The following is a 26,519-nucleotide window of genomic DNA, read 5'->3' as shown; positions in this document are numbered from 1 at the left end:
GTGCACTGACACACAAACATGGACAAACACACACACATACGCAAACACAAACACATGCGCACACACACACACACACACACACACACACACACACACACACACACACATGCATGCACACACACACACACAAATACATGTGCACAGACGTGCACTGACACACAAACATGGACAAACACACACACATACGCAAACAAAAACACATGCGCACACACACACACACACACGCACACACATGCATGCACACACACACACACACAAATACATGTGCACAGACGTGCACTGACACACAAACATGGACAAACACACACACATACGCAAACACAAACACATGCGCACACACACACACACACACACACACACACACATGCATGCACACACACACACCCAAGCACAGACACAAGCGCACACACAGATGCACGCACATGCACAAAAGCTTGCACACACACACACACACACACACACACACACACACAGACAGACACACACACAAATACATGTGCACAGACGTGCACTGACACACAAACATGGACAAACACACACACATACGCAAACACAAACACATGCACACACACACACACACACACACACACACATGCATGCACACACACACACCCAAGCACAGACACAAGCGCACACACAGATGCACGCACATGCACAAAAGCTTGCACACACACACACACAGACAGACACACACACAAATACATGTGCACAGACGTGCACTGACACACAAACATGGACAAACACACACACATACGCAACTACAAAGACATGCGCACACACACACACACACACACACACACACACACACACAGATAGACACACACACAAATACATGTGCACAGACGTGCACTGACACACAAACATGGACAAACACACACACATACGCAACTACAAAGACATGCACACACACACACACACACACACACAAAGACACACACGAAGACACACACACACACACACACACACACACACAGAGTCCTAAGTCCTGAGGATGTGAGGTGTGTTTGTGTCGGCTCATCTAAACACTTCAGTGCAGCTTCACTGTCATTCCCTTTAACTCATCAACTGTTATGATCATATACTGCAATAATAAATGTCAGATTATGAAACATGTGTAAATGCAGCAGTCGTGCACAGATCCTCTCTGTCTCTGAGATGAAATAAATGAATGTTTGGAGGAGGAAACGTCACGCAGACGCAGAGATTCCCGCACAGCGCTGCACTTGTTTGTGTTTGCGATCCGTGTGAATTCTTCTGCTTTGAAAACACTGACCTAGAACATTGACAATCGCACACACTTTGGCTGCGTTTCAGTGTGTGTGTGTGTGTGTGTGTGTGTGTGTGTGTGTGGCTTACAGATGCTTAAACACACACTCTTGCTGCCCGGTGGAGAGTCTCAGATTCCCTCTGCTGCATTTTAAATGAAAGTGCTTTACAAAAATCAATCCCACTGATTAATGCTCTGCTCTCGTCTGTGTGTGTGTGTGTGTGTGTGTGTGTGTGTGTGTGTGTGTGTGTGTGTGGTACTCACTCAAATCTGCTGCTTCGCCTCACGTTCTTCAAGGCTTGAGCCCGAGATTCTGGTGCGAGCCAAACAAGACTTCATGAAAGTAGATAGCACAGCCGACCTGGAGTGAGTGTTTTCCGTCCGTTTATCTCTCCGTCTGTCCGTCTCGCCATCCCTCCATCTGTCCATCCAGTCATCTCTCCAACTGTCCACCTGTCTTCTAGGTTTTGTGTTTTTCTAAAAGTTCTTTTAACTTCTAAAGTTCTCCAAGTTCTAAATACTTTTCTGTTTTTTCCAAATTCTCAAGTTCAAGTTTCCTCCAGTTTTATTACAGTTTTTCTTGTTTGCTTTGATGCAGTTGTCAACTGAAACTCCACATTTTCAAAACAGTTAACACACAGGCCTAAACAGCGGCACTCATGGTCAAAATGAAACATTATGCTTGCAAAATGCACATACCGTGTCAAAACATTTAACATATGCAACAAAAGCTAGTTTTACCTTCAAACAACACAACTTGCAAACAAGTATATGAGCTCTTTCAATTATTCATTAGACAATGGACAACAAAAAACAAAATACAGAACTGTGAGTGAATTCTATTTGGGCTGTCAAATTGGCCTTTTTGCAAAGAATTGGATCAAGAATAAGATGTGCTTTGATTAAACTTATATTGAATTCATGACATTTTTCAAACTGTGGCTGAAAAATAAAATACCGTAAAAAAAATAAAAATAAAATTTAAAAAAGAAAAAAGTAGCAGAAAGCAGAAAAAAGAAAAAAACTAATAAAATATTGTAAATATTAGAGAAAACACATGTAAACCAATATACAGTCAAATATATTAGGAGTATAGGAAATAGCCACTATTGACCTCCTCCATCCATGCTGGCACAGAACAACACAGACCTTCCACCATTTTAATGTTTGCAGACTGATTGCTAATTGAAGATTTGTGTGAAGGAGTGTCAAATCGGTGCTTCATTGAATTCATACTGATCTTGGTAGTTTCTAATGGTTAGGAATAGATGGTTTCTGTTTGGTTACCATAGCTAAAACAATAGAGTTTGGACTGCTTGAATGACATCTGTGTTAACTGTTTTGAAAAATGGTGCGGAAAATGTGTCAACCCAATGAGAAAGGGTTTACACATTTGCAAGACCGGTCTTCTGCTCTGCTGGGATAGTGAAAATGAAAATGAAGTGGAACTTAGTTTCTTTAACCAGGTCAAAGCAAACAAGAAAAACTGTAAGCGCTTTGATTGATATGTTTTATCAAGTTGATTAAGTTCCACATTTCCTTCAAGTTTTACATTTAACTACATATTCTTTTAAGCTTTAAGTTAAGATTAGAGTTCTCCAACATCTTTATGTTTTCTTCAAGTTCTTTAAGTTTTTCAAAGCTCTTTGAGTTCAATTTCTACATTTCTGCGAGTTCTTCAAGTTTTTAGTTAAGATTTTTAAAAGTTTTCTCCGAGTTCTTTGTTTTCTCCAAGTGTTTAATGATCTTTGTTTTCTTCAAGATTTTTAAGTTAAATCTTTTCTACAAGTTCTTTATGTCCTTTATTTTTGCCAAGCTCATTGGGTTCTAAGTTCTAAGTTTACTCCACATTGTTTAAGTTCTACTTTTCCTTCAAGTTCCACACTTTCTACAGTTTCAAAGTTCAAGTATTTCAACTACAGGTTTTCTCAAACAGTTCTGTAAGTTATTTTCAATTATTTTGAGTTCTATTTTTCAAGTTTTAAGTTTCATAGTCGGCAGCTCGCTCTCTAGCTAATTCTCACATGGTCGCCCACTGAAGCTAAGCAGGGCTGCGCCCGGTCAGTACCTGAATGGGAGACCACATGGGAAAGCTAGGTTGCTGCCGGAAGTGGTGTTAGTGAGGCCAGTAGGGGGCGCCCAACCTGTGGTCTGTGTGGGTCCTAATGCCCCAGTATAGTGACGGGGACTCTATACTGCTCAGTGAGCGCCGTCTTTCGGATGAGACGTTAAACCGAGGTCCCGACTCTCTTTGGTTGTTAAAAATCCCAGTATGCTCTTCGAAAAAGAGTAGGGGTTTAACCCCGGCATCCTGGCCAGATCTGCCCACTGGCCTCTGTCCATCATGGCCTCCTAACCCTCCCCATATCATGATTGGCTTCATCACTCTGTCTCCTCTCCACCAATCAGCTGGTGTGTGGTGTGCGGGCTGGCGCAAAATGGCTGCCGTCGCGTCATCCAGGTGGATGCTGCACACTGGTGGTGGATGAGGAGATTCCCTCCCCATTGTGTGTAAAGTGCAATATAAATGTATAATAAATGTATAAAAGCGCAATATAAATGTATAAAAAATGTATAAAAGCGCAATATAAATGTAAGGAATTATTATTTTTAATATTATTATCCACATTTTTAATGTTTTGCTCAACTTCATCAATTTCTAAGTTTTCTATAAGTTCAAGTACACGTTCTACATATTCTTCAAGATTTTAACAATCTTTGTTTTTTTTTTTTTACAAGTTCTTTAAATTCTAAGTTTTTAGTTTTTTAAGTTCTTGAAGTTTTCTCCAGGTGTTTAATGTTCCGTTTCCTCCTGGTTCTTTAAGTTAAACTTTTTCTGCAAGTTCATTTGGTTCTTTTTTAATGTTCTAAGTTTTCTACAAGTTCTTTATGTTTTGTCGAAGTATTTAAATTCTTTAAGTTTTTTAAGTTAGGATATAAGTTCTTCAATGTTTTCTCTCAGTTTTTTTAATTTCTAAGCTTTATACAAGTTCTTTAAGTTCTTTGTTTTCTCCAAGTTCTTTATCTTTTGTCCAACTTTTTCATTTTCTACATGTTCTCCAATTTCTTAACGTTTTTCCAACTTTTTTAAGTTCTACATTTTCTTTAAGTTCATTATCTTCAGTTTCTACATTTAGTAAAAGTTCTTTTAAGTTGAGATTTAAGTTCAAGTTTTCTCCCAATTCTTCAATTTCTAAGTTTTATACAAGCTCTTCAAGTTTTTTCCAAGTTGTCCAAGTTCTTTAAGTTTTTCCAAATTTTTTGTTCTACATTTACTACAAGTTCTTTAAAGTTTTTAAGTTCTTCAACTTCAAGTTTTCTCTAATTTTTTTAGTTTCTAAGTTTCTTTCAAGTTCCTTAAGTTCTCTCAGTTATTTGGGTTTTTAGTTTTTCCAAGTTCTTTATGTTCTACATTTCCCACAAGTTCTACAAGTTCATTATCTTTTGTCCAAACTCTTCAATTTCTACATATTCTCCGAGTGTTTATTGTTCCCTGTTTTCTTCAAGTTCTTTAAATGAAACCTTTTCTACATCTTCATGCATTCTTTGTTTTCTCCAACTTCCAGTTTAAAAAATGTCCCACTTCTTAATGTTCTCATCCTTCTGTCTCTCATCATGTGTCTGTCTGCAGTTCTAAGTTTTCTCCAAGGTTTTTATGTTGTTTGTTTTCTCCAATTCCTTCAAGATCAAGTTTTAATTTCCTTCTAAGTTCTTTAAGTTCTTGTCGGTCTCTTATTACATGTGTCTGCCTGCAGGTATCTGAAGGACAGTCAGGAGGATACAGTCGACTATCCTTTTATCGAGCGAGAGACGGTGACGGAGAGAGAGTTTCAGCGGGTGTCCATCTCAGGAGAAGAAAAGTGTGGGGTGAGAGTGACAGAAAAACGAAATAAGCAAGGAAATCGTGTCCATTAAGATCTAAGTTCTGTACACATTTTTAAAAGTTCTACATTTTCTTAAGTTATATGCTTTTTTAAATGTCTAAGTTCTTTAATTTCTAAGTTGTAATGCTTATCTTAGTTTTTAGAAGTTCTACATTTATTTAATTTAGATTTTACATTTACATTAAGTTCTACATTTTATAAAGTTAGACCTATTTACATTCTAAGTTCTTTAAATGCATTAATATTTTGAGGGGTTTTCTTCTCTGAATGTTTGTTGTTCTTCAATTCCTGTTTTTATCAACAGATGTTTAGATCTTATCTCTGAATGTTCTCAGGTTCCGTTCACAGACCTGGTGGACGCCGCCAAGTGTGTGGTGAAGGCTCTGTTCATCAGAGAGAAGTACATGAGTCTGTCCCTGCAGAACTTCAGCAGAACCACCGCTCGATGCCTGCGCGAGCTCAACGAGAGGCCGCTGGACACCAACATCTACGAGGAGCTACACGAGAGCCCCGTCGACTCCGGTCTGAGAACCACACACACACACACACACACACACACACACAACAACCTAATTATAGTTCTCCTTTTTACATTTACATTTAGCAAACACTTTTGTCCAAAGCGACGTACAATCGAGGAGGCATTCAGTGATTCAACAAGAAGAGGCAACACACACAACAAGTGCTGACAATACAAATCTGTCAACAGTGTACGTCAACACGGGGAGAACATGCAAACTCCACACAGAAACGCCAACTTGCACAGCGAGGACTCGAATCAGTGACCTTGCTGTGAGGCCACAGTGCTAACCACTGAGCCACTGTGCACACTTAGTTTCACTTTCAGTAGGTAAAGTGCATGCGCCATTGTCGACCAGAGCAAAGTTTAAAGTTTGCACAGCTTACATTCACAAAACCCCGTGTGATTAAAACAACATAATAATCTGAACTCTGAATATAAACTGTGCAAATGCAGTGAATGATAGTGAAAATGATGAGGAATTGTGTAGAAGATCACACCGTATGTCAACAGTAGTTAAACATGATGCCTATAGCTTTCCTTTCTATCTCACCTTCGTCTTGTGTGTGTGTTCGTGTCAGATGTGTCCGTTCACCCACCGGTGTCCAAAACACACCCGTACGAGGAGCAGAACCTGCCGTCTGATCTAGGATACAGCTGCGCGATGGTGGACGGAGTTTTCCACGTCTACACCACACAAAACCCTAAGGACAAGTAAGTTTCAAGCTTAAATGATGTTGGCTGCCTGTTCAAACCGCTTATTTGAAGAGTTCACACTCAGCTGATGGTTGATTATAAAGCGTGTTTGGCATGCTGTCCCAGGAGAGAGCCCTGAGCTTATAAGATCCTCGAGCCCGGGGCTCCCTCCTGTTGCGAGGCGAGAGGGGAGTTTGAGCTCAGGTAGATGTGGAGAACTCCCCTGCTGTAGATAATGAACAGATAGTGATCACTCTTAAGCGATAGCTACTGTCTATGGTGCCGATTTGGATTAGTCAATTAACAAGCTGCATGTTTTTGGACGGTGGGAGAAAATCGGGGAACCCGGGGGAAACCCACGTGAGCACAGGGAGAACGTATAAACTCCGCACAGAAACGTCAGCTGGATTGGTAAGGACTAGAAGTGACGTTCTTGCTGAGAGGCAACAGTGCTAACCACTGGACCACCGTGCCACCCATCTAGGAAAAAAGGAGGAGTAGGGGTGGAAGGGGGGAATCTTCAAAACGAAGGCTTGTATAGTGGCCTAGGAATCGTCTGATTGGTGAATAATCAGTTGGATAATGCGGGGCAGCTGCAAGCAATCATAAGCACGTGATCCTCTCGAAATTAGTTTATAAATAAACTCCACTTAAAGTGAGCCGAATCAACACAATTCTTGAGGATTTTTAGGGGACGACTTAATTGTTTTATGTTCAGGCCACTTAAGTTTGTAAAACTAAGTTAACTTAACTGGTTTGTGTTCGAACAACATGAAGGAATTATGTAATTAGGCCTGTCACAATAATCGACACACGGACAAATCTCACTAAGTGCTTTTCTTTTAGCATTACGCCCGTGTAACCAGCAGATGTCCTCAGTGTGCTGCATTTCTAGTGCATCTGACCTGTGAATCCAGCTCGTGTAATCAAACGATCACAGTCAGTACTACTACTACTACTAGGCCTGTCACAATAATCAATATATAATAATAATAATAATAATTCCTTACATTTATATAGCTATAAGGGGGGAAGGTTAGGAGGCCATGATGGACAGAGGCCAGTGGGCAGATTTGGCCAGGATGCCGGGGTTAAACCCCTACTCTTTTTCGAAGGACATCCTGGGATTTTTAACGTCCACAGAGAGTCGGGACCTCGGTTTAACGTCTCATCCGAAAGACGGCGCTCACTGAGCAGTATAGAGTCCCCGTCACTATACTGGGGCATTAGGACCCACACAGACCGCAGGTTGGGCGCCCCCTGCTGGCCTCACTAACATCACTTCCGGCAGCAACCTAGCTTTCCCATGTGTCTCCCATCCAGGTACTGACCGGGTGCAGCCCTGCTTAGCTTCAGTGGGTGAAGCACTGCCAGCTAGCTCTCTAATATATGGACTTATTGCACATGGACATAAGCTCATCTTTGCTGATGCAATATATATCGCCTATACATAAAAAAAACAATTCTACCAACATTTTAGCTGATCGCGCATCTCTATCTCTTTTGGGGGTGTCAAAGTCAATATGGTTAAAAAACACTCTAGTATATTTTGATGTTGGTGTCTGACAGCTGAAAATAGATCTGCTAGCAGATATCACAGCCTCTGTTAATTTATACCTTGTTACATTTATTATTATTATTTCTTTAGGATATGCCTTTTCACATTCTGACTCCAGTGCCTAATTAATAAACTGTTAAAATGACTGTAATTAAATGAAATACTCTTCAGAATATGATATGATGTGTTTCTTTAGAAGAGTGTACTTGCATTGTGATGATGTTATATTGTCATTCTGGCTTTATATGATGATGAGTGTCATTAAATGGTCTTAAAATGACAATAATATTGTATATCGCTCTATATTTTGGTGCAATATATATCCTACAACAGAAAGTAGATATCATGACAGGCCTATGTGTGGATACCCTGCATGTGTGTCCTCAAATCTGACACATTTAGCAGAGTCCACGTTTGGGGACGACCTAGAAAAAAAGTAGATCATGAAGACACACGAGCTGCTTCAAACACTCAAGCAGCCTTAAAAAAATGGAAGAATTATTACGATTTGTGTGGTCCATCAAAACATCACAGTAAACGATGCTTAATGATAGCTGTGCGAAGTTGTTTAGCAAATCTTTAACAAATGACTTTATTATTTATTCATTTTGAAATTTTTATTTATTTTTATGCATTGTTAACTATATATATATATATATATATATATATATATATATATATATATATATATATATATATATATATATATATATATATGTATATATATATATATATTCATATACAGCTGAAGTCAGAATTATTAGCCACTTTTAGAATTTTATTTTCTTTTTTAAATATTTCCCAAATGATGTTTAAGAGAGCAAGAAAATTTTCACAGTATGTCTGATAATATTTTTTCTTCTGGAGAAAGTCTTATTTGTTTTGTTTTGACTAGAATAAAAGCAGCTTTTAATTTTTTAATCACCATTTTCAGGACAAAATTATTGGCCTCTTTAAGCAATTTTTTTTCAATAGTTTACAGAACAAACCACTGTTATACAATAACTTGCCACCCTAACCTGCCTAGTTACCCTAATTACCCTAGTTAAGCCTTTAAATGTCACTTTAAGCTGTAAAGAAGTGTCTTGAAGAATCAAATATTATAGTCAAATATTATTTACTGTTCAATTCAATTCACCTTTAAGTTCAGTTCAGCTCAGTTCAGTGTGGTTTAATATTCACTACTAAGAGTCCAAACACTGAAGAGCAAATCCAGCAATGCTCAGCTCTACAGAACCCAAACTATGCAAGCCAGTGGCGACAGCGGCGAGGAACAAACTTCACCAATTGGCGAAAGTGAAGAATTAAAAAACCTTGAGAGAAACCAGACTCAGTTGGGCACGACCTCTGGCTCCTCTGGCTAAACGTCTTGTGAAGAGCTGCAGTCAAGGTGCCAGAGGCTGCAGAATGCTGGACCTCAGCAAAGGAGTTGAGGAGTGGATCTTGTTTTGTTTATTGAAAGAAAATTGTAAAGATGCTACGACCACTCAAATGTAAAATCAAAATCAATAAAAAGCTTAATTACAAAAAAAAGGAAGGCTATTCCAGAGTTTGGGAGCCATAAATGAGAAGGCTTGACTTCCTTTACTTGACTTTGCTGTTCTAGGTACTACCAGAAGCCCTGAGTTTTGAGATCTTAAAGGGCGAATTGGATTGTAGCGAGACTGAAGGTTGGTTAGATAAACAGGAGCTCGATTATTTAGAGCTTTATAGGTAAGAAGCAATATTTTAAAATCAATACGAAACTTAACAGGCACCCAGTGTATTAATAAAAGACATATATTTATATATACTTTTTTTCAACTAATCGCCAAATAATTTTTAAAATGACCAACTAAACAAACAAAAACACAATTGCAAGGTAAGATATAACGTAATTGTTATTAATATTTTTATATTAATGATATTAAAAATAACAGTATCAGTTAAATTAAAATAAGCTTAAATTCATTACGAATTAAAGAGTCAAATTGATTCATAAATCTATAAAAAACAATTAAAAGCATTAAACAAAGGTTTCACATTTTATACAATACAAATAATAAATCATAACACAAACAATACTATATCAGTTTGGGCTAATATTAGAAACTAGAAATAGAAATAAAGCAAATAAACAATAACATCAGTAAAACTTACAGGGGTGTGTGCATGTCTAAAAACGCTCACTATGTAGTGGACTCGCTAGTGTTCAATCTGACTGAGCTTGTATTAAAACGTATCAAATGTCTGTCTTCAGTCAGTGTGTCTTACACTGGTTTGTTGTGTGTGTGTGTGGTTGTGTGTGTTTTCAGGAGCACTGAGCTGGACCTGCCGTATCCGGACCTGCAGGAATACATCGCAGACATGAACGTGATGATGGCGCTCATCATCAACGGCCCCGTGTGAGTCTCTGTTACCCATAATGCCCTGCGTTCGGCTGTTCTCAGAAGTGTCTTATATTCTGTCAGACCCTACAGGATTTCTACTGGACTAAAGTTATCTCTAGGTGAAATGACGGCATTCTGTATTTGGCTTTTCGCTTGTACAGTGCCTCTGAACTGTCAAAACACCTCTCAAATCGATTTTTTTCAGATGCGAAAACAAACAAAAACAATAAAACCAAACCCGATTAGATTTTTTTATGACGGATGAAACTTTCGAAGGCAGTGTGTTTCACACAACAAGAAGTCGAATGTATTTTTTAATATTCGAAAATTATGGATGAAAATTTCCAACCCAAGCTCATTCTGGAAACGTAGCCCCGCAGACGTTTCTGGAGACCGCGATTTACATGGCCGGAGGAATGTACGGACACGTTTAGTTTTTTTCGAGCGAACGCTGCGGGGCGATGTGGCGCCGCTCCTCCTCTTTGCGCTCGCCGGCTGACAGCTCCCCTCCGAGTGGAGGGCAACCAGTTGCAACCAGTTTGTCCGCTTAGCTCACATCGTTGCGTTGACGGAGCGGAGGCTCCGGAGGAGGAGGAGCCGGCCGTGGGGACAACGACCGGGATCGAGTCCGGGGAACAGCAGGTTCCGGAAATCAGGTAAGACAAAAAACAGAATCCAAAAAATAAGGGCGAGAACGCGGCGGGATCCGAAAATGTTGTCGAAATCGAAGACGAGGGCTTTTGCTTTTTTTTTTTCTGGACAGCTTTTGCGAACCGTCGCTCGGGTTTAGGCAAGGAGGAGGAGGAGGAAGAGGAGGGCGGCCGGGGCGGCCGATCTGGCGGCTTCTCGCGCGAGACAGCGCGGGCACGAACGGAACGCGAACGGAAAAGCGCGCACAGCGGCCTCTCGCGGATCCGCGAAAAACAAAAAAACGCTCGAATACGTACCTCCCGGGACGTATCTCGTGGTCCGCTGAAACGTCCGCGGGGCTACGTTTCCACTATGAGCCTGGGTTGAAAATTTCACATTCAGTGTGCAATAAGCTTTAGGGTGGAACTATATAGAGTCTCTCTGTTTCTCTCAGTGTTAAAAAATGATGGAAGAAATAATGCGGCAACGATTCTCATTCACTTAGAATGGGTGACATCAAGCGTTGCCGAACTGAATTGTGGATCTGTCGGCGCCACTTCAGTGGCAGTGCTCGCTGCAGAAGTTGGGAATTTCTCAACTTTTCAAGCGCCAACGGAAGCGTCAGCCAATCAGATCGCTCTATGTAAATACACCAGCTCTGACAGTAGCCGTTTGCAGACTAATTTCATTGGCTGACGCTGCTATGATGATCGTGTAAGGCCTAACTTCAGACACGCCCTCCGTCAAGCGTTGAAGCTAAAGCCCTGTGTGAATCTGCAGTAATAAAATAAATGAGCAATATCACACTCGTAGCAGTGTGATTTGGCTGCATATCGGCACTGGTGGGACACGCCTCCCACCAGTGCCGATATGCAGCCACATCGCACTGCTACGAGTGTGATATTGCATTTATGCAACAGTTTGACGGCATAACCCTGCATTAAAAAAAAGAAAATCAAACACACAGAGTCTAAAAAATACTAAGAGGAACTACTTTCTTCCGCCATTCATTCACATCTGCAGCTGACGTCAGAACAGCAGAAGCCGCTGCTCATTCACCAACGTCTCTGTAGAGCTAGTGTCTGAATGATTCTCCAGCGTAATGTCTGAAGTGATGACAAGACGGCTGATTTTGCTCACATTTAAAGATTATTAACCTTATTCTAAAATGCGGAAGTGCGCCTGTTTTCGCGATTGTCTTAGAACTTCCGATTCAGTCGCCTATGGGAGAAATGACAAGGAATAATAAACGGCACAAAATGGCCAAACTACTTGCTCAACAAACAAATGTTTGCATGACTACACAGATCAAGTAGCATAATATAATAAGAAAATATTAAATTGCAACATCAAGCAGCGTAACGAGCAGTTGTTAACGTCAAAAAATGAATGGAAGTGAATGTGAGCGGAAGTCGCGAGACAAAAATATTCAAATGGCAGCGCCCGCTCGTCAGCTGAGAATAAGGTGAATAAGGCTGAACAGCATGAAATGCCATCAGTCTACAGAGATTTCCCAGCATATCTCCGTTGAAATCACAATAAATAACCCAGAAAAAGACAAAGCAAATCAAACACTAGCCGATTACTAGTGAAAAGATAAACTCAGGGTTATACAAAGAGTGGCCAACACACACATACACACATTCCTAATATCCCATTAAAGTCCCATCTTACACTCAATACACTACAATTACTATGGTATAATTACAGAACTACAACATACAAGAGAGAGAGATCGACTTAGAGTGTCACTCACCTGTTTAATAAGGATTTATTCAGCTGTAATTTAAAACAACACAGTGTTTTTCCTCCTCTAAGGATTATTATGTGGTCTCTGTCGCCATCTTGTGGCGGAACATTAACAGTTTTTGCTCTGCTCAGCATGATAGGCTGATGGATGCTACGCACTGTCTCTCAGAAATTATAAATATTTAAAATAAGCTCTATCCTTATAAATAATCTGCTTAGTTGCAATCTAAACAACTACATTCTCGACTAAAAAAGCCTCGATAGTACATGATGTTTTCTAGCAGCTGTAATATTTGTCATATTGTAGTGAGTTTATTGATCTGCTGTCACTCTATGTGGGCGGAGTTATACACAAGGGTAAAGAGGCTGTACGAATACTGTATATACTGATCAGCCAATCAGATTCAAGAACCAGACAGAACTGTTATAAATAAAAATAAATGATTAATGTGTGAAAAAAGAGAAATAAATAAAAAAGAAATTAGCTGCACATTTAGCGAAAACTAAAAATCTGTTATTTTAGATGCATTTATATGTTGTGTTTGCGCAGGAAGTCGTTCTGCTATCGACGGCTCCAGTATCTGAGCTCCAAATTTCAGATGCACGTCCTGCTGAACGAGATGAAGGAGCTGGCGGCGCAGAAGAAGGTGCCGCACCGAGACTTCTACAACATCCGCAAGGTGACGACAGCGCTAAACACACACTGCAGCTGCTTTAGTAAATAGGCTCATTTTACATCTCCACTATAGCAGTGTTTCCCAACCATGTTCCCAAGCCACACCAACAGCACATGTTCAGGTTTGATTAGGGAGAGGTTGGAAATGTAGACTGTTGCTGTGCCTTCGGGAACAGGGTTGGAAACCTGACCTGAGGCGGTGTAGAAACCCACCTGTCAGTTGTATAATTACATTAAACCATCCAACGCAGTTCGTAACTTTTTGTAGTGTGTGGCTAATTCGTATTAAGTTATGCAGTCTCATTCGCCACTGAGGGGTGTGGTTTAAGGACACGCCTCCTTTTAAAAGTCATTTCCATGCGAATGGAATTGTATGAATTCATTAGCAAATTTGTACGACAATACGAAAAATAGTTACTTTTTCTGCAGAGATCAGGCTGACAAGAGCATCTTTTCTACAAAAACATCATATATTTTCTCCATTTACCAGAAAAAGTAAACTACGAATTTTTAATAGTATATACATTATGATCAAATGATAATAGTTTTGCTGGCGGGAGCACTTTTAGCTTAGCTTAGCATAGATCAGTGGTTCTCAAACTGTGGTACGTGTTCCACTAGTGGTACGCAGTAGGGTTGGGCATCTAAGCTATAATGCCGATCCGATACGCATCTCGATACAAAGAATACGATCCGATATATTAGCGATACATTTGTGACATTGCGATGCAACACGATACGATTTACACCCATATCACGATACAATGCGATATTTCAGCACTAACTAATTAAATCAAGTTTATGAGATGATGTAAGAAAGGATGCTGTGCCATTGAATGAGTTTGATTATTTATTAACCAAGCAAAACCAAGACTTTTTTTACAAACTGGCTCTTCTCTCAGAGCCAGAGTGTCAGTTTACAGTAGAGGGCTATTTTAGAACATATAGCACATATTATTTAAGTATTTTCAAGATAAACAGAATGTATAAGTGCAATATATATTAAAAAAATATGTATATATTTGCACTCTTTCAACATAAATAAAATTAGCATTGCACAACAAGAATTGTGATTTAACTTTTCAACTATAAAAACAAGTTTTTACAAAGATATATTGTGCCACTGATTATTCAAAACTTAAGGTTGTGAACTAGCAGTGTTATGCTGCTTTCAAACATCACAGTCACTGTAAACAACAGGCTAATAAAAATATAAATAAATAAAAATTAACAGGAGGAGGTGTTTAAAACCTTCGTTCTCCGTGACACTAGGCTGAATATCTTTGCAGATGAGCAATGCAATAGCATTCGTTATTGGCGTAGAGCGAGCAGAACTGTTGCGCATGGAGAAAACTTGCAATGCTTTTCTCACCACTTTTGGAGCTGGTTGCTACAGTTGAAGCAGTGCGAAAGCCGGGGATGCAGGAACACTGGAAGATGCTTCCACAACAACACTGAGGCGCCGCTTCAAGTGAGATTTCAGATTAGTCGTACTGCCCGTGTATTTTACAGATGCGCGGCACATTTTGCAAATTGCATCTGTCCTGTCATGTCGTCCATCCTTAAATCCATAATGTTGCCATACTTTAGATTTAAAACTCAGTGGGGAATAAAATGTTTGTTTTGCTTCTCGCGCTTTCTGAGGGCGCTCCACTAGCTTCATCCGCACACCTGATACACTGAGTTGTAGTGTGAGTGTACACATTCGCAAGTCCGTTGCTAATGCAGACTTTATGTAGGTCGATTAAATTATGTGCCAAAAACAGGTTGACAACACTTGCTAATAAATAAAAAATACATTCTATATTAAAAATATAAGCTGTATCTCGCAAAAACCGATGCATCTCGCAAAAACCGATGCATCTCGATTTGCTTCCAAAATTTCATTCATCCTCTGCTGCTCAACCGATGCACTCGCATCGTGCACGCGCATGACCGCGTATCGATACATATCGGTTAATCTTCCCATCCCTAGTACGCAGGCTTCCTTCTAGTGGTACGCGGAGGAATCGCTGAATAATTAAAGTAAAAAAATTAACACACTTTTAACCCTTTGATGCGTACAATAACACGGATGTGATCAGTAAACTGATTTTAATAAATCAGCTAAACCTAAAGGCTAAACCTTTTATTTTATTTTCAATTTTCCAATGTATTCTATCATTTGAAGCTACAATAATTTCCTCCTCATATTTGTAATTGTTGTTGGGGCGAATCCAGTATTTTTATGTCCCAATTATGACAGGTATAGTATAATCACTTGCTTTTCTGACACACAAAACCTACTCTAACCCGCAGTTAGCAGATCTAATTTATAATTTAAATATGTAAATCCAAATCATACGTTTAAAATACAAGTTAATGTTTAGACTTTAAAGATATGCAAATTAGTGCATGCGACATATTTAAAAATGTATCAAAAAGAGTTAATATATGAATATGATGCCATATAGCCTATATTGATGAGGTCCAAGGGACATTTCTAGGTTTTGATGGATAGGCTACTTTATGATAACACTTTACATTTAGGCACAGCAGTTTTCTTTTCACTTTTTACGAACAGTTTCATTTTTAATTAACTTTTAAAAGCACGTTTTGATTTAAAAATGTATGCTTAATTTCTTTTTTACCTGTAAGCATAGTACAGTGTTAATGTTCAAACTATTTAAAATGGTTAAAGTGGCTGACAATAATAAATATTCGTAATTATAGTAATTAATCTGCCTGGCTTTTGAACTTTGTAGAGTTGTAGCTGCTTAATTAGGCATAAGCTACTGTATTTCAATACCGGTGGTGGTACTAGGAAAGGAAAAAAAATTCTGAGGTGGTACTTGATGAAAAAAGTTTGAGAACCACTGGCATAGATCATTGAATCAGATTGGACCGTTAGCATCTCGTTTTAAAAAGTTTTGATAATGTTCCTATTTAAAGCTTGACTGCTGTTAGCGTTTCATGATACTAGAATTCAATAGCAGTCGATACTGAAATTTAAATGTTGTCCAATTTTGGCTAACATTTGACCTGTTTTTAAACAGCGATTGTGTTCAGGTGCTCAACAGAAATGATTGTGATTGGCCCTGAAGGTCATCAGTTCACCGAACTCACCGCGGTTTACTGAGTGTAACCACAGATACAGGGACACTGGAGCGTTTTAAAGTCACGTTGATCAGCTGCTTTGTATATAAGCTGACATAAGAGCCATCCGCTGATGAATCACGGCTCTAGTGTGCCTGTATCTGTGGCTAGAGCCAGTAAACAGCGGTGAGTTCGGTGAACTGATGACCTTCACAGCCAATCACAGTCATTTCTGTTGAGCTTGTGAACACAGTAACTAGTATTTACCTACCTGCTATGTAGCTACATTGTGTACTAAGACCAACAGAAAATTTAAATGTGCCTTGTTATAAGCTGATATAGCAAAAGGAACTATACTCTCATTTTTAGGTCATAATCAACGAATGAACAATCGTACGATGGCTGCAGCAGCGCGATTACGCTAGTTACCTAGCTGGGAACTATTTGCAGGTGCTGCATAATATTATTTCTGCTGGTAATCATACATGTTATTCATGATATTATTAAAACTCTTTGGTCCTTTTTTGAGTGAGATGCTAACGGTCTAATCCGATTTAATGATCTATGCTAAGCTAAGCTAACAGTGTTCCTGCCAGACCCGAGGATCGGCTGAATGGGTTCAGAAATGGTCATACTCTGCTGTTTAACTGTAGAGGAGCTGTAAAAGTGGATACACTAGACATGGGCTGGTATACGACTCTAAACTGGGATGGAAATATCACGTCTGGGTTAAAAAAACTACTTTTTTTCCCACATTGAACACGATAGTAACGCTGACAGTGTTTGTGCAGGTGGACACACACATTCACGCCTCGTCCTGCATGAACCAGAAGCATCTGCTGCGCTTCATCAAACGCGCCATGAAGAAATACCCGGACGAGATCGTGCACATAGAGAACGGCAGAGGACAGACGCTGATGGACGTGTTCGAGAACATGAACCTGACGGCGTACGACCTGAGCGTCGACACACTCGACATGCACGCGGTACTACACACAGCAACACATATGTACATAAACAAACTCACTAAAAACACAGAAACACACACACGATACAGACGCAACAGTAGACGCCATACACACAATATATGTATGTATATATATATATATATATATATATATATATATATATATATATATATATATATATATATATATAAACACTATGCACACGAACTGTATGTACATCAACACACAGTATACAGACACGCACTATAAACACACACTATATATACACATAGTATAAATACAAACACACATACACTGCATACACACAAAAACAATGCCAACACACAGTATACAGACACGCACTATAAACACACACTATATATACACATAGTATAAATACAAACACACATACACTGCATACACACAAAAACAATGCCAACACACAGTATACAGACACACACTATAAACACACTACATATACACACACACACTCACATTGTAATCCCACTATATACATATGTATATATGTGTGTGTGGGCGCATATACATATACATACAAACATAATATATATCAACACAAAACATGTATGTATATATGTGTGTGTGGGCGCATATACATATACATACAAACATAATATATATCCACACACAACATGTATGTATATTTGTGTGTGTGGGCGCATATACATATATACACAAACACATCATATATAAACTCAAAACATGTATGTGTATATGTGTGTGTGGGCGCATATACATATATACACAAAAATATCATATATAAACTCAAAACATGTATGTATATATGTATGTGTGTGGTTGCATATACATAAATACACAAACATATCATACATAAACACAAAACATGTAGGATTATATGTGTGTGGGTGCATATACATATATAAACACATCATATATAAACACAAAACGTGTGTATATATGTGTGTGTGTGCACATATACATATACACATGCACACATATTTATATTTATACACACACACACACACACACACACACACACACACACACACACACACATATATCTATCTATCTATCTATCTATCTATCTATCTATCTATCTATCTATCTATCTATCTATCTATCTATCTATCTATCTATCTATCTATCTATCTATATATCTATCTATCTATCTATCTATCTATCTATCTATCTATCTATCTATCTATCTATCTATCTATCTATCTATCTATCTATCTATATATCTATCTATCTATCTATACATATATGTGTTTGTGTTTGTATACATATATAGACACACAACATAAAAACACACGCACACACAAACTGAACTCTTACTAACTGATCTTCTTATCCTCCTCTAGGACAGAAACACCTTCCACCGTTTCGACAAGTTTAACTCCAAATACAACCCCATCGGCGAGTCGATCCTCCGAGAGATCTTCATCAAGACCGACAACCACATACACGGGAAATACTTCGGACACATCGTCAAGGTAACCGCGCTAAAATACTACTGATATCGCATAATATTGGTGTACAGCACTGCAATATTGAAACAAACACACACATTAAATCTAAATGTTTTGACTATGTGCTGAGTGTGTGTCCTGTGTGTGCAGGAAGTGATGTCAGACCTGGAGGAGAGTAAATATCAGAACGCTGAGCTGCGTCTGTCGGTGTACGGCAGGTCTATGGACGAGTGGGATAAACTCGCAAAGTGGGCCGTCACACACTCGGTGTATTCAGACAACGTGCGCTGGCTCGTGCAGATCCCACGACTCTTGTGAGACACACACACACTTAAACACAGAAACACACATTAAAAACAATACATATGCACAGTAAACACCAAACACAGTATATAAATACACAAACACACACTTGAAACACTCACACACAAACATTAAACAGACACACACTGAATACACTGTAAACACAAACACCAAATACACACTATATGTACACAAACACATACTTTAAACACACACACACTCACTATAAACACTAAAGCTGTAAACATGAAACTATAAAACCAACACACACAAACACACACACACACACACACACACACACACACATACACACACACAAACACAAATAAAACACTAAAGCTATAAATATAAAACAAAAAAACAACACACACACACACACACACACACACTTAAACACAGAAACACACATTAAAAGCACTACATATGCACAGTAAACACCAAACACAGTATATAAATACACAAACACACACTTTAAACACACAAACATTAAACAGACACTTTACACTCAACACACTGAATACACTGTAAACGCAAACACCAAATACACACTATATGTACACAAACACATACTTTAAACACACATACACACACACACACACACACACACACACACACACTAAAGCTATAAATATGAAACAAAAAACAACACACACACACACACATAACACTAAACAATACATGCTATAAACATGAAACTGTAAAACCAACACACACACACACACACACACTATAAACACTAAATCTATAAATATGAAACAAAAAACAACACACACACACACACACACACACACACACTCAACTCTAAACATTATATGCTATAAACATGAAACTAAAAAAAACAACACACACACACACACACACACACACACAACTCTAAACATTATATGCTATAAACATGAAACTAAAAAAAACAACACACACACACACACACACACACACACAACTCTAAACATTATATGCTATAAACATGAAACTAAAAAAAAACAACACACACACACACACACACACACACAACACTAAACAATACATGCTATAAACATGAAACTATAAAACCAACACACACACACACACACATACACACACTAAAGCTGGTGTGTGTTTTGTTCGCAGTGATGTTTACCGCACAAAGAAGCAGCTGAGTAACTTTCAGCAGATGCTGGAGAACATCTTCCTGCCGCTGTTTGAGGTCACCATCAATCCCAGCAGCCACCCGCAGCTACACCTCTTTTTGCAGCACGTCAGTCTCTTTACGTTTCCCTTGTCTTCTGTTCATTTCGCTGTAAATCGATTCGGAATTAAAGTTTGAGAAGGTAAAATCAGCCCATTCTCTAAAGAAATACGGTGTGTTGTCGTGTGCTGTTAAACAGTAGTCTAGAGCGGCATCTGCTGTTAAACAGTAGCTTAGAGCGACGTCTGCTGTTAAACACTAGCCTAGAGCACCATCTGCCGTTAAACACTAGCCTTGAGCACCATCTGCCGTTAAACACTAGCCTAGAGCGCCGTCTGCCGTTAAACACTAGCCTAGAGCATCATCTGCTGTTAAATACTAGCCTAGAGCGCCGTCTGCTGTTAAACACTAGCCTAGAGCACCATCTGCTTTGCTGTTAAACACTAGCCTAGAGCGCCGTCTGCCGTTAAACACTAGCCTAGAGCGCCGTCTGCCGTTAAACACTAGCCTAGAGCGCCGTCTGCCGTTAAACACTAGCCTAGAGCACCATCTGCTGTTAAATACTAGCCTAGAGCGCCGTCTGCTGTTAAACACTAGCCTAGAGCGCCGTCTGCTGTTAAACACAAGCCTAGAGCACCATCTGCCGTTAAACACTAGCCTAGAGCACCATCTGCCGTTAAACACTAGCCTAGAGCGCCATCTGCAGTTAAACACTAGCCTAGAGCGCCGTCTGCCGTTAAACACTAGCCTAGAGCACCATCTGCCGTTAAACACTAGCCTAGAGCGCCATCTGCAGTTAAACACTAGCCTAGAGCGCCATCTGCCGTTAAACACTAGCCTAGAGCACCATCTGCCGTTAAACACTAGCCTAGAGCGCCATTTGCAGTTAAACACTAGCCTAGAGCACCATCTGCCGTTAAACACTAGCCTAGAGCGCCATCTGCAGTTAAACACTAGCCTAGAGCGCCATCTGCCGTTAAACACTAGCCTAGAGCACCATCTGCCGTTAAACACTAGCCTAGAGCGCCATCTGCAGTTAAACACTAGCCTAGAGCGCCATCTGCCGTTAAACACTAGCCTAGAGCACTATCTGCTGTTAAACACAAGCCTAGAGCACCATCTGCCGTTAAACACTAGCCTAGAGCACTATCTGCCGTTAAACACAAGCCTAGAGCGCCATCTGCCGTTAAACACTAGCCTACGTTTGTTTAACCTGTTTGTTTTACGTTACATTTGTTTTACCTGTACATCTGAAGTCCTGAAGTCCACTGAAGTGATGACGTTTTCGTTGTTCAGGTGGTGGGTTTCGACAGCGTTGACGATGAGTCCAAACCGGAGCATCACATCTTCAACCTGGACAGTCCGTCTCCGGCGCGCTGGTGTGACGACGATAACCCGCCGTACTCGTACTATCTCTACTACATGTATGCTAACATGACCGTCCTCAACCACCTGCGCAGGTACTAAATGCCTTAGTGAGAACTTGAATCTGTCCGCCAGTCACTCTTGAGTCACATGACGCTTTCTCTGAGCAGGAGGCGGGGCTTCCATACCTTCGTTCTGCGACCTCACTGCGGGGAGGCGGGGCCTATTCATCACCTCGTGTCTGGATTCATGCTGTCAGAAAACATCTCACACGGACTGCTGCTCAGGAAGGTACGTGGACACTAGGAGAATCAGAACACAGTGATTCACTAAAAGAATCGGTTCAAAAGAGTCATGTTTAGGAAATGCTGTACTGCCTGTGTTATATGCGTCTTGATATGAATCAGTTTATATGAGTCATTTGATTATCAGCTAGGCTACATTAGTCACTCTGTACTCTTTCAATTCACTAAAACAAATTGGTACATTGGTCTTTTAATCATCAGCCAGTGTATTTTATTCACTCTTTACATTTGATTCTCTTAAAAGAATCAGTTCATAAGAGTTGTTTGATTATCAACCAGACTCCATTAGTCACTCAGTATGCATTCGTTTCACTAGAGTTGGTTCATAAGTCTTAATCATCAGCTAGAGTACATTAATCACTGTTTGTATTTTGTTTCATAAAAAGAATCAGTTCATATGAGTCATTTGATCATCAACAAGACTAGACTAGTTACTCTGTATGCGTCCAATAAACTAAAAAGAAATGATTTATAAGAGTCATTTAATCATCAGCCAGTGTATTTTATTCACTGTTTACATTTGATTCTCTAAAAGAACCAGTTCATATGAGTCATTTGATCATCAACCAGACCAGATTAGTCACTCTGTATGCATTTGACTCAATAATAAGAATCAGTTCATAGAAGTCTTTTAACCATTACTGTTTGCATTTTATTCTCTAAAAAGAATCAGTTCACACTCACTAATAAGAATCAGTTCATAAGATCAAGTACATTTAATCAGCCCACGTACATTATTCATTGTTTGCATTTGATTCTCTAAAAAGAACCAGTTTGTTAGAGTCATTTGATTACCAGGTAGACTTCATCATTCATTCAGTATGCATTTGATTCAAACAAATCAGTTTAGTACTACAGTAGTCATTATGTATGCATTTGATTCATTAAAAAGTATTGTTTCATAAGAATCATTTGTTCATTAAGCAGATTGCATTGTTCACTGAATTTGATTCAGTAAAAATAATCAGCTCATAAGAGTCATGTGATTATCAACCGGACTAGATTAGTCACTCTGGATATGTTCAACTCATAAGAATCAGTTCATAAGAGTCACTTAATCACTCAGAATACATTATTCGCTGTTTTCATTTGATTCTGTAAAAGAATCAGTTCACAAGAGTCATTTGATTACCAGCCAGACTACACTGGAGTCATTGCATTGGTTTATAGGAGTCTATAATAGTCACTATACATTTGATTCACTTAAAAGTATCATTTCATAAGAGTCATTTGTTCATTAAGCAGACTGCATTATTCACTGTATTTGATTCAGTAAAAAGAATCAGTTCATAAGAGTCATTAAATTGTCTGAAAGAAAACATTATTCACTCTCCATGTATTTGATTCGCTAAAAAGAGTCACTCATTTAGAGATCATTAGCTTCAGTATTTATCTTCCCTATCAAACACACAGAAGTGAATCATTAACCATTGTTGAGTACCTGTGTGTGTGTTGCAGGCTCCGGTGCTGCAGTATCTGTACTATCTGGCTCAGGTGGGAATCGCCATGTCTCCTCTCAGCAACAACAGTCTGTTCCTGAGTTATCATCGTAACCCGCTGCCCGAATATCTATCCCGCGGCCTGATGGTGTCGCTGTCCACCGATGACCCGCTGCAGTTCCACTTCACTAAGGTAAAACACACCGCGAGAGCTACGGCTGTTTCTGCTAGACCTCTGTCGGTATCAGAGTTTCTTAAGGTAATTAATTAATCACCATATTCGGTATTATCACCATACTGACCTGCTCTGCTCTAACACTGTAACAGTGACAACATTACAGTAAGCACTTAAGTGTCTTGCTTTATTGTGTACAACACCTGAGAGCCTAAGAGCATCACCAATACTGCAGAAGACCTACTGGAACCCGCATGGAGCCAAGATTCTCATAGAAATCAGTCAAGTTTGGTGAAAGAAATATCATGGTTTGGGGTTGCATTCAGTATTTTACTAGTTGAGTGGTAGTTAGTTGTAAAACGTGAGGCCAGCAGGGGGCGCTAAACTTGCATTGTGTGTGGGTCCTTATTCCCCAGTATAGTGAAGGGGACTCTATACTGCTCAGTGAGCGCCGTCTTTCAGATGAGACGTTAAACCTCTGTCCTAGAGCATCCTGGCCAAATCTGCTCACCGGCCTCTTACCATCATGGCCTCCTAACCATCCTCATATTATAATAGGCTTCATCACTCTGTGTCCTCTCCACCAATCAGCTGGTGTGTGGTCTGGTGCAGTATGGCCGCTGTTGTCATGCAGGTGGATGCTGCACACTGGTGCTGGATGAGGAGATCCCAACAAAATATTGAAAGTGCTTTGAGTGTCCTGAAAAGTGAGATGTATAAATGTAAGAAATTATTATTATTATTAAATTAATATGTCTGATTTGTGTTGTGTGTGTGTGTGTGTGTGTGTGTGTGTGTGTGTGTGTGTGTGTGTGTGTTTCAGGAGCCGCTGATGGAGGAGTACAGTATCGCCACTCAGGTCTGGAAGCTGAGCTCCTGTGACATGTGTGAACTGGCCAGAAACAGTGTGTTAATGAGCGGATTCTCACACAAGGTAACACACACACACACACACACACTAATAAACGCACTCATTATTAATAACAACTACAGAGTTCTTGACATGATGATTAATTATTAGATTGTTTGGCATGCTTTCCCAGGAGAGAGCTCTGAGCTCATAAGATCCTCGAGCCCGGGGCTCCCTCCTGTTTGCAGGGCGAGAGGGGAGTTCTGGAAAACTCTCCTGCGTATTCCTGGCTAAAGACTAATTGCTTTATCTGGGAAAACACCGCTGGCTAGGAACTTGACTATGGTGCCAGTTTAGTTTAGTCAATTTACTTATGACGCATGTCTTGGGACGCCGGGGGGAACCCACACGAGCATGGGGAGAACGTGTAAACGTCGACTGGCCCGGTAAGGATGAGAACCAGTGGCGTTCTTGTTGTGAGGCAACCGTGCATACCAAAAAAAAGAGGGAAGAATAGAGCAGGCAGGGGGGATTCAAGGCGAAGATGACCGTGACTTAGAATGTTCTGATTGGAGGATCATGTATCAGCTAATGCAGGACTAGCTGTGGTCAATCATAAGAACGTGATCCTCTTGAAATTAGTTTATAAATAACTTCACTTATTCCACACATTGAAAGTCAGGGAATATCTGTCAATCTGTCATCACTGTGCATTATCTGAATGTGTTTTCATATATTGAGAAGGGAACACTGAGAGAAACAGGAAATGCTCACCTCGCAATCATATAAAGCCCACCCACAGCATGTTTGATTACATAAACCACTCAAATGATCAAAAATAAAGAAAAATCATGATAAAATTTCAAATTGGCGACACAATGGCGCAATAAGTAGTGCTGTCGCCTCACAGCAAATAGGTCGCTGGTTCAAGCCAGTTGCCGTTTCTGTGTCTGGAGTTTGCATGTTCTCCCTGTGATCGTTTCCTTCAGGTGCTCCGGTTTCCCCCACAGTCCAAACACATGCAGTACAGGTGAATTGGGTAGGCTAAATTGTCCGTAGTGTATGAGTGTGAATGAGTGTGTGTGGATGTTTCCCAGAGATGGGTTGCAGCTGGAAGGGCATCCGCTGCATAAAATAATAGCATGGATAAGTTGGCGGTTCATTCCGCTGTGGCGACCACAGATTAATAAAGGGACTAAGCTGAAAGGAAAATGAATGAATGAATGAAATTCAAATTTTTTAGTGTGTCACACAAATAGCGTGGTGTTTTTCCTGAGGTATCTATCGCACACCGGATGAGCACCACCTATATGCCAGTGTAATGTCATTTGGTAACACTTTACAATACCATAAGGCTCCATTATTAATGCATTTACTAACATGGACAAACAATGAACAGTGCATTTATTACAGTATTTGTTCATGTTAGTTAATGAAAATACAGTCGCTCATTGTTAGTGTGCACTCAACTAATATCAGTGTTTCCAGATTGCAAATGTCAAAGTATCATACCACAACCTCAAAATGATCGAATTTGGGGGAAAATTATCGTACACGAGTGAAATGGAGAGTGTACAGCTGTTATCCAGACAAATAGCGTTTTGACACAACATGAAAATGACCACAATTCATAAAAAAACAGGCATACCTTAGTGGGAAGGTTTAACCTCCACCTCGGAGTCGCTGTCATCGGATACCTGCGTGCTGCCAGATGTTGAGTCAATTCATGGCTTTGTTTTGATGAGATTAACTTTTGAAAAACACGCTCACATGACGCATTTGAATAGAAAATAACAAGAACATCTTGGGGAAACTCCCTTGTCCTTCTCACCTTCCTTTTCAGCACAACATTTGCTAAACTTTATTGCTTAAACAATCGACCTCAAGCTGAAAACGACTGACTTCAGCTGCAGTCACACTGGGCTTTTCCTCCCATAGACTTCCATTCGTCAGGCCGGAAATGCAGGGTCATGCGTCAGGTTTCTGCGGTGCAAAGTTGAAGCTTGGTGAACTCTAACCTGTGAAATCGCATCACTTTACTACGTGAGACCAATCGAGAATCAAAACATGACCTCTCTGAACAGAAATTTAA

General features: G+C 39.7%; 2 protein-coding genes across 9 annotated transcripts in view; one reads left to right on the top strand and one right to left on the bottom strand.

Annotated features, from left to right (window-relative positions):
• The window catches only part of LOC147838311 (uncharacterized), a 441,300-nt gene that overhangs the window by 188,830 nt on the left and 225,951 nt on the right, over nt 1–26,519 (bottom strand). The window lies entirely within an intron of this gene.
• Nucleotides 1–26,519, top strand: part of ampd2a (adenosine monophosphate deaminase 2a) — a 45,182-nt gene that overhangs the window by 15,068 nt on the left and 3,595 nt on the right. For 5 of the 8 annotated variants that reach the window (XM_087303392.1, XM_087303390.1, XM_087303389.1 and 2 more), the window contains 14 exons: nt 1,565–1,633; nt 5,023–5,134; nt 5,487–5,673; nt 6,253–6,385; nt 10,220–10,309; nt 13,224–13,353; nt 17,216–17,410; nt 18,715–18,846; nt 18,973–19,136; nt 20,236–20,362; nt 21,590–21,753; nt 21,829–21,949; nt 23,422–23,595; nt 24,401–24,511. In XM_087303392.1, coding sequence (XP_087159518.1) covers nt 1,565–1,633; nt 5,023–5,134; nt 5,487–5,673; nt 6,253–6,385; nt 10,220–10,309; nt 13,224–13,353; nt 17,216–17,410; nt 18,715–18,846; nt 18,973–19,136; nt 20,236–20,362; nt 21,590–21,753; nt 21,829–21,949; nt 23,422–23,595; nt 24,401–24,511 — 1,909 coding nt within the window. The remainder of the gene's footprint in view (nt 1–1,564; nt 1,634–5,022; nt 5,135–5,486; nt 5,674–6,252; nt 6,386–10,219; nt 10,310–13,223; nt 13,354–17,215; nt 17,411–18,714; nt 18,847–18,972; nt 19,137–20,235; nt 20,363–21,589; nt 21,754–21,828; nt 21,950–23,421; nt 23,596–24,400; nt 24,512–26,519) is intronic. The other 3 variants (XM_087303393.1, XM_087303388.1, XM_087303394.1) reach the window with 1 other exon arrangement.

Source organism: Danio rerio, chromosome 22 (genome assembly GCF_052040795.2).
Source record: "Danio rerio strain M-AB ecotype USA chromosome 22, GRCz13ab, whole genome shotgun sequence".
Classification (NCBI taxonomy): Eukaryota; Metazoa; Chordata; class Actinopteri; order Cypriniformes; family Danionidae; genus Danio; species Danio rerio.
Note: the sequence above shows the minus strand (reverse complement) of the source record. Positions and strands in the feature narration are given on the sequence as shown.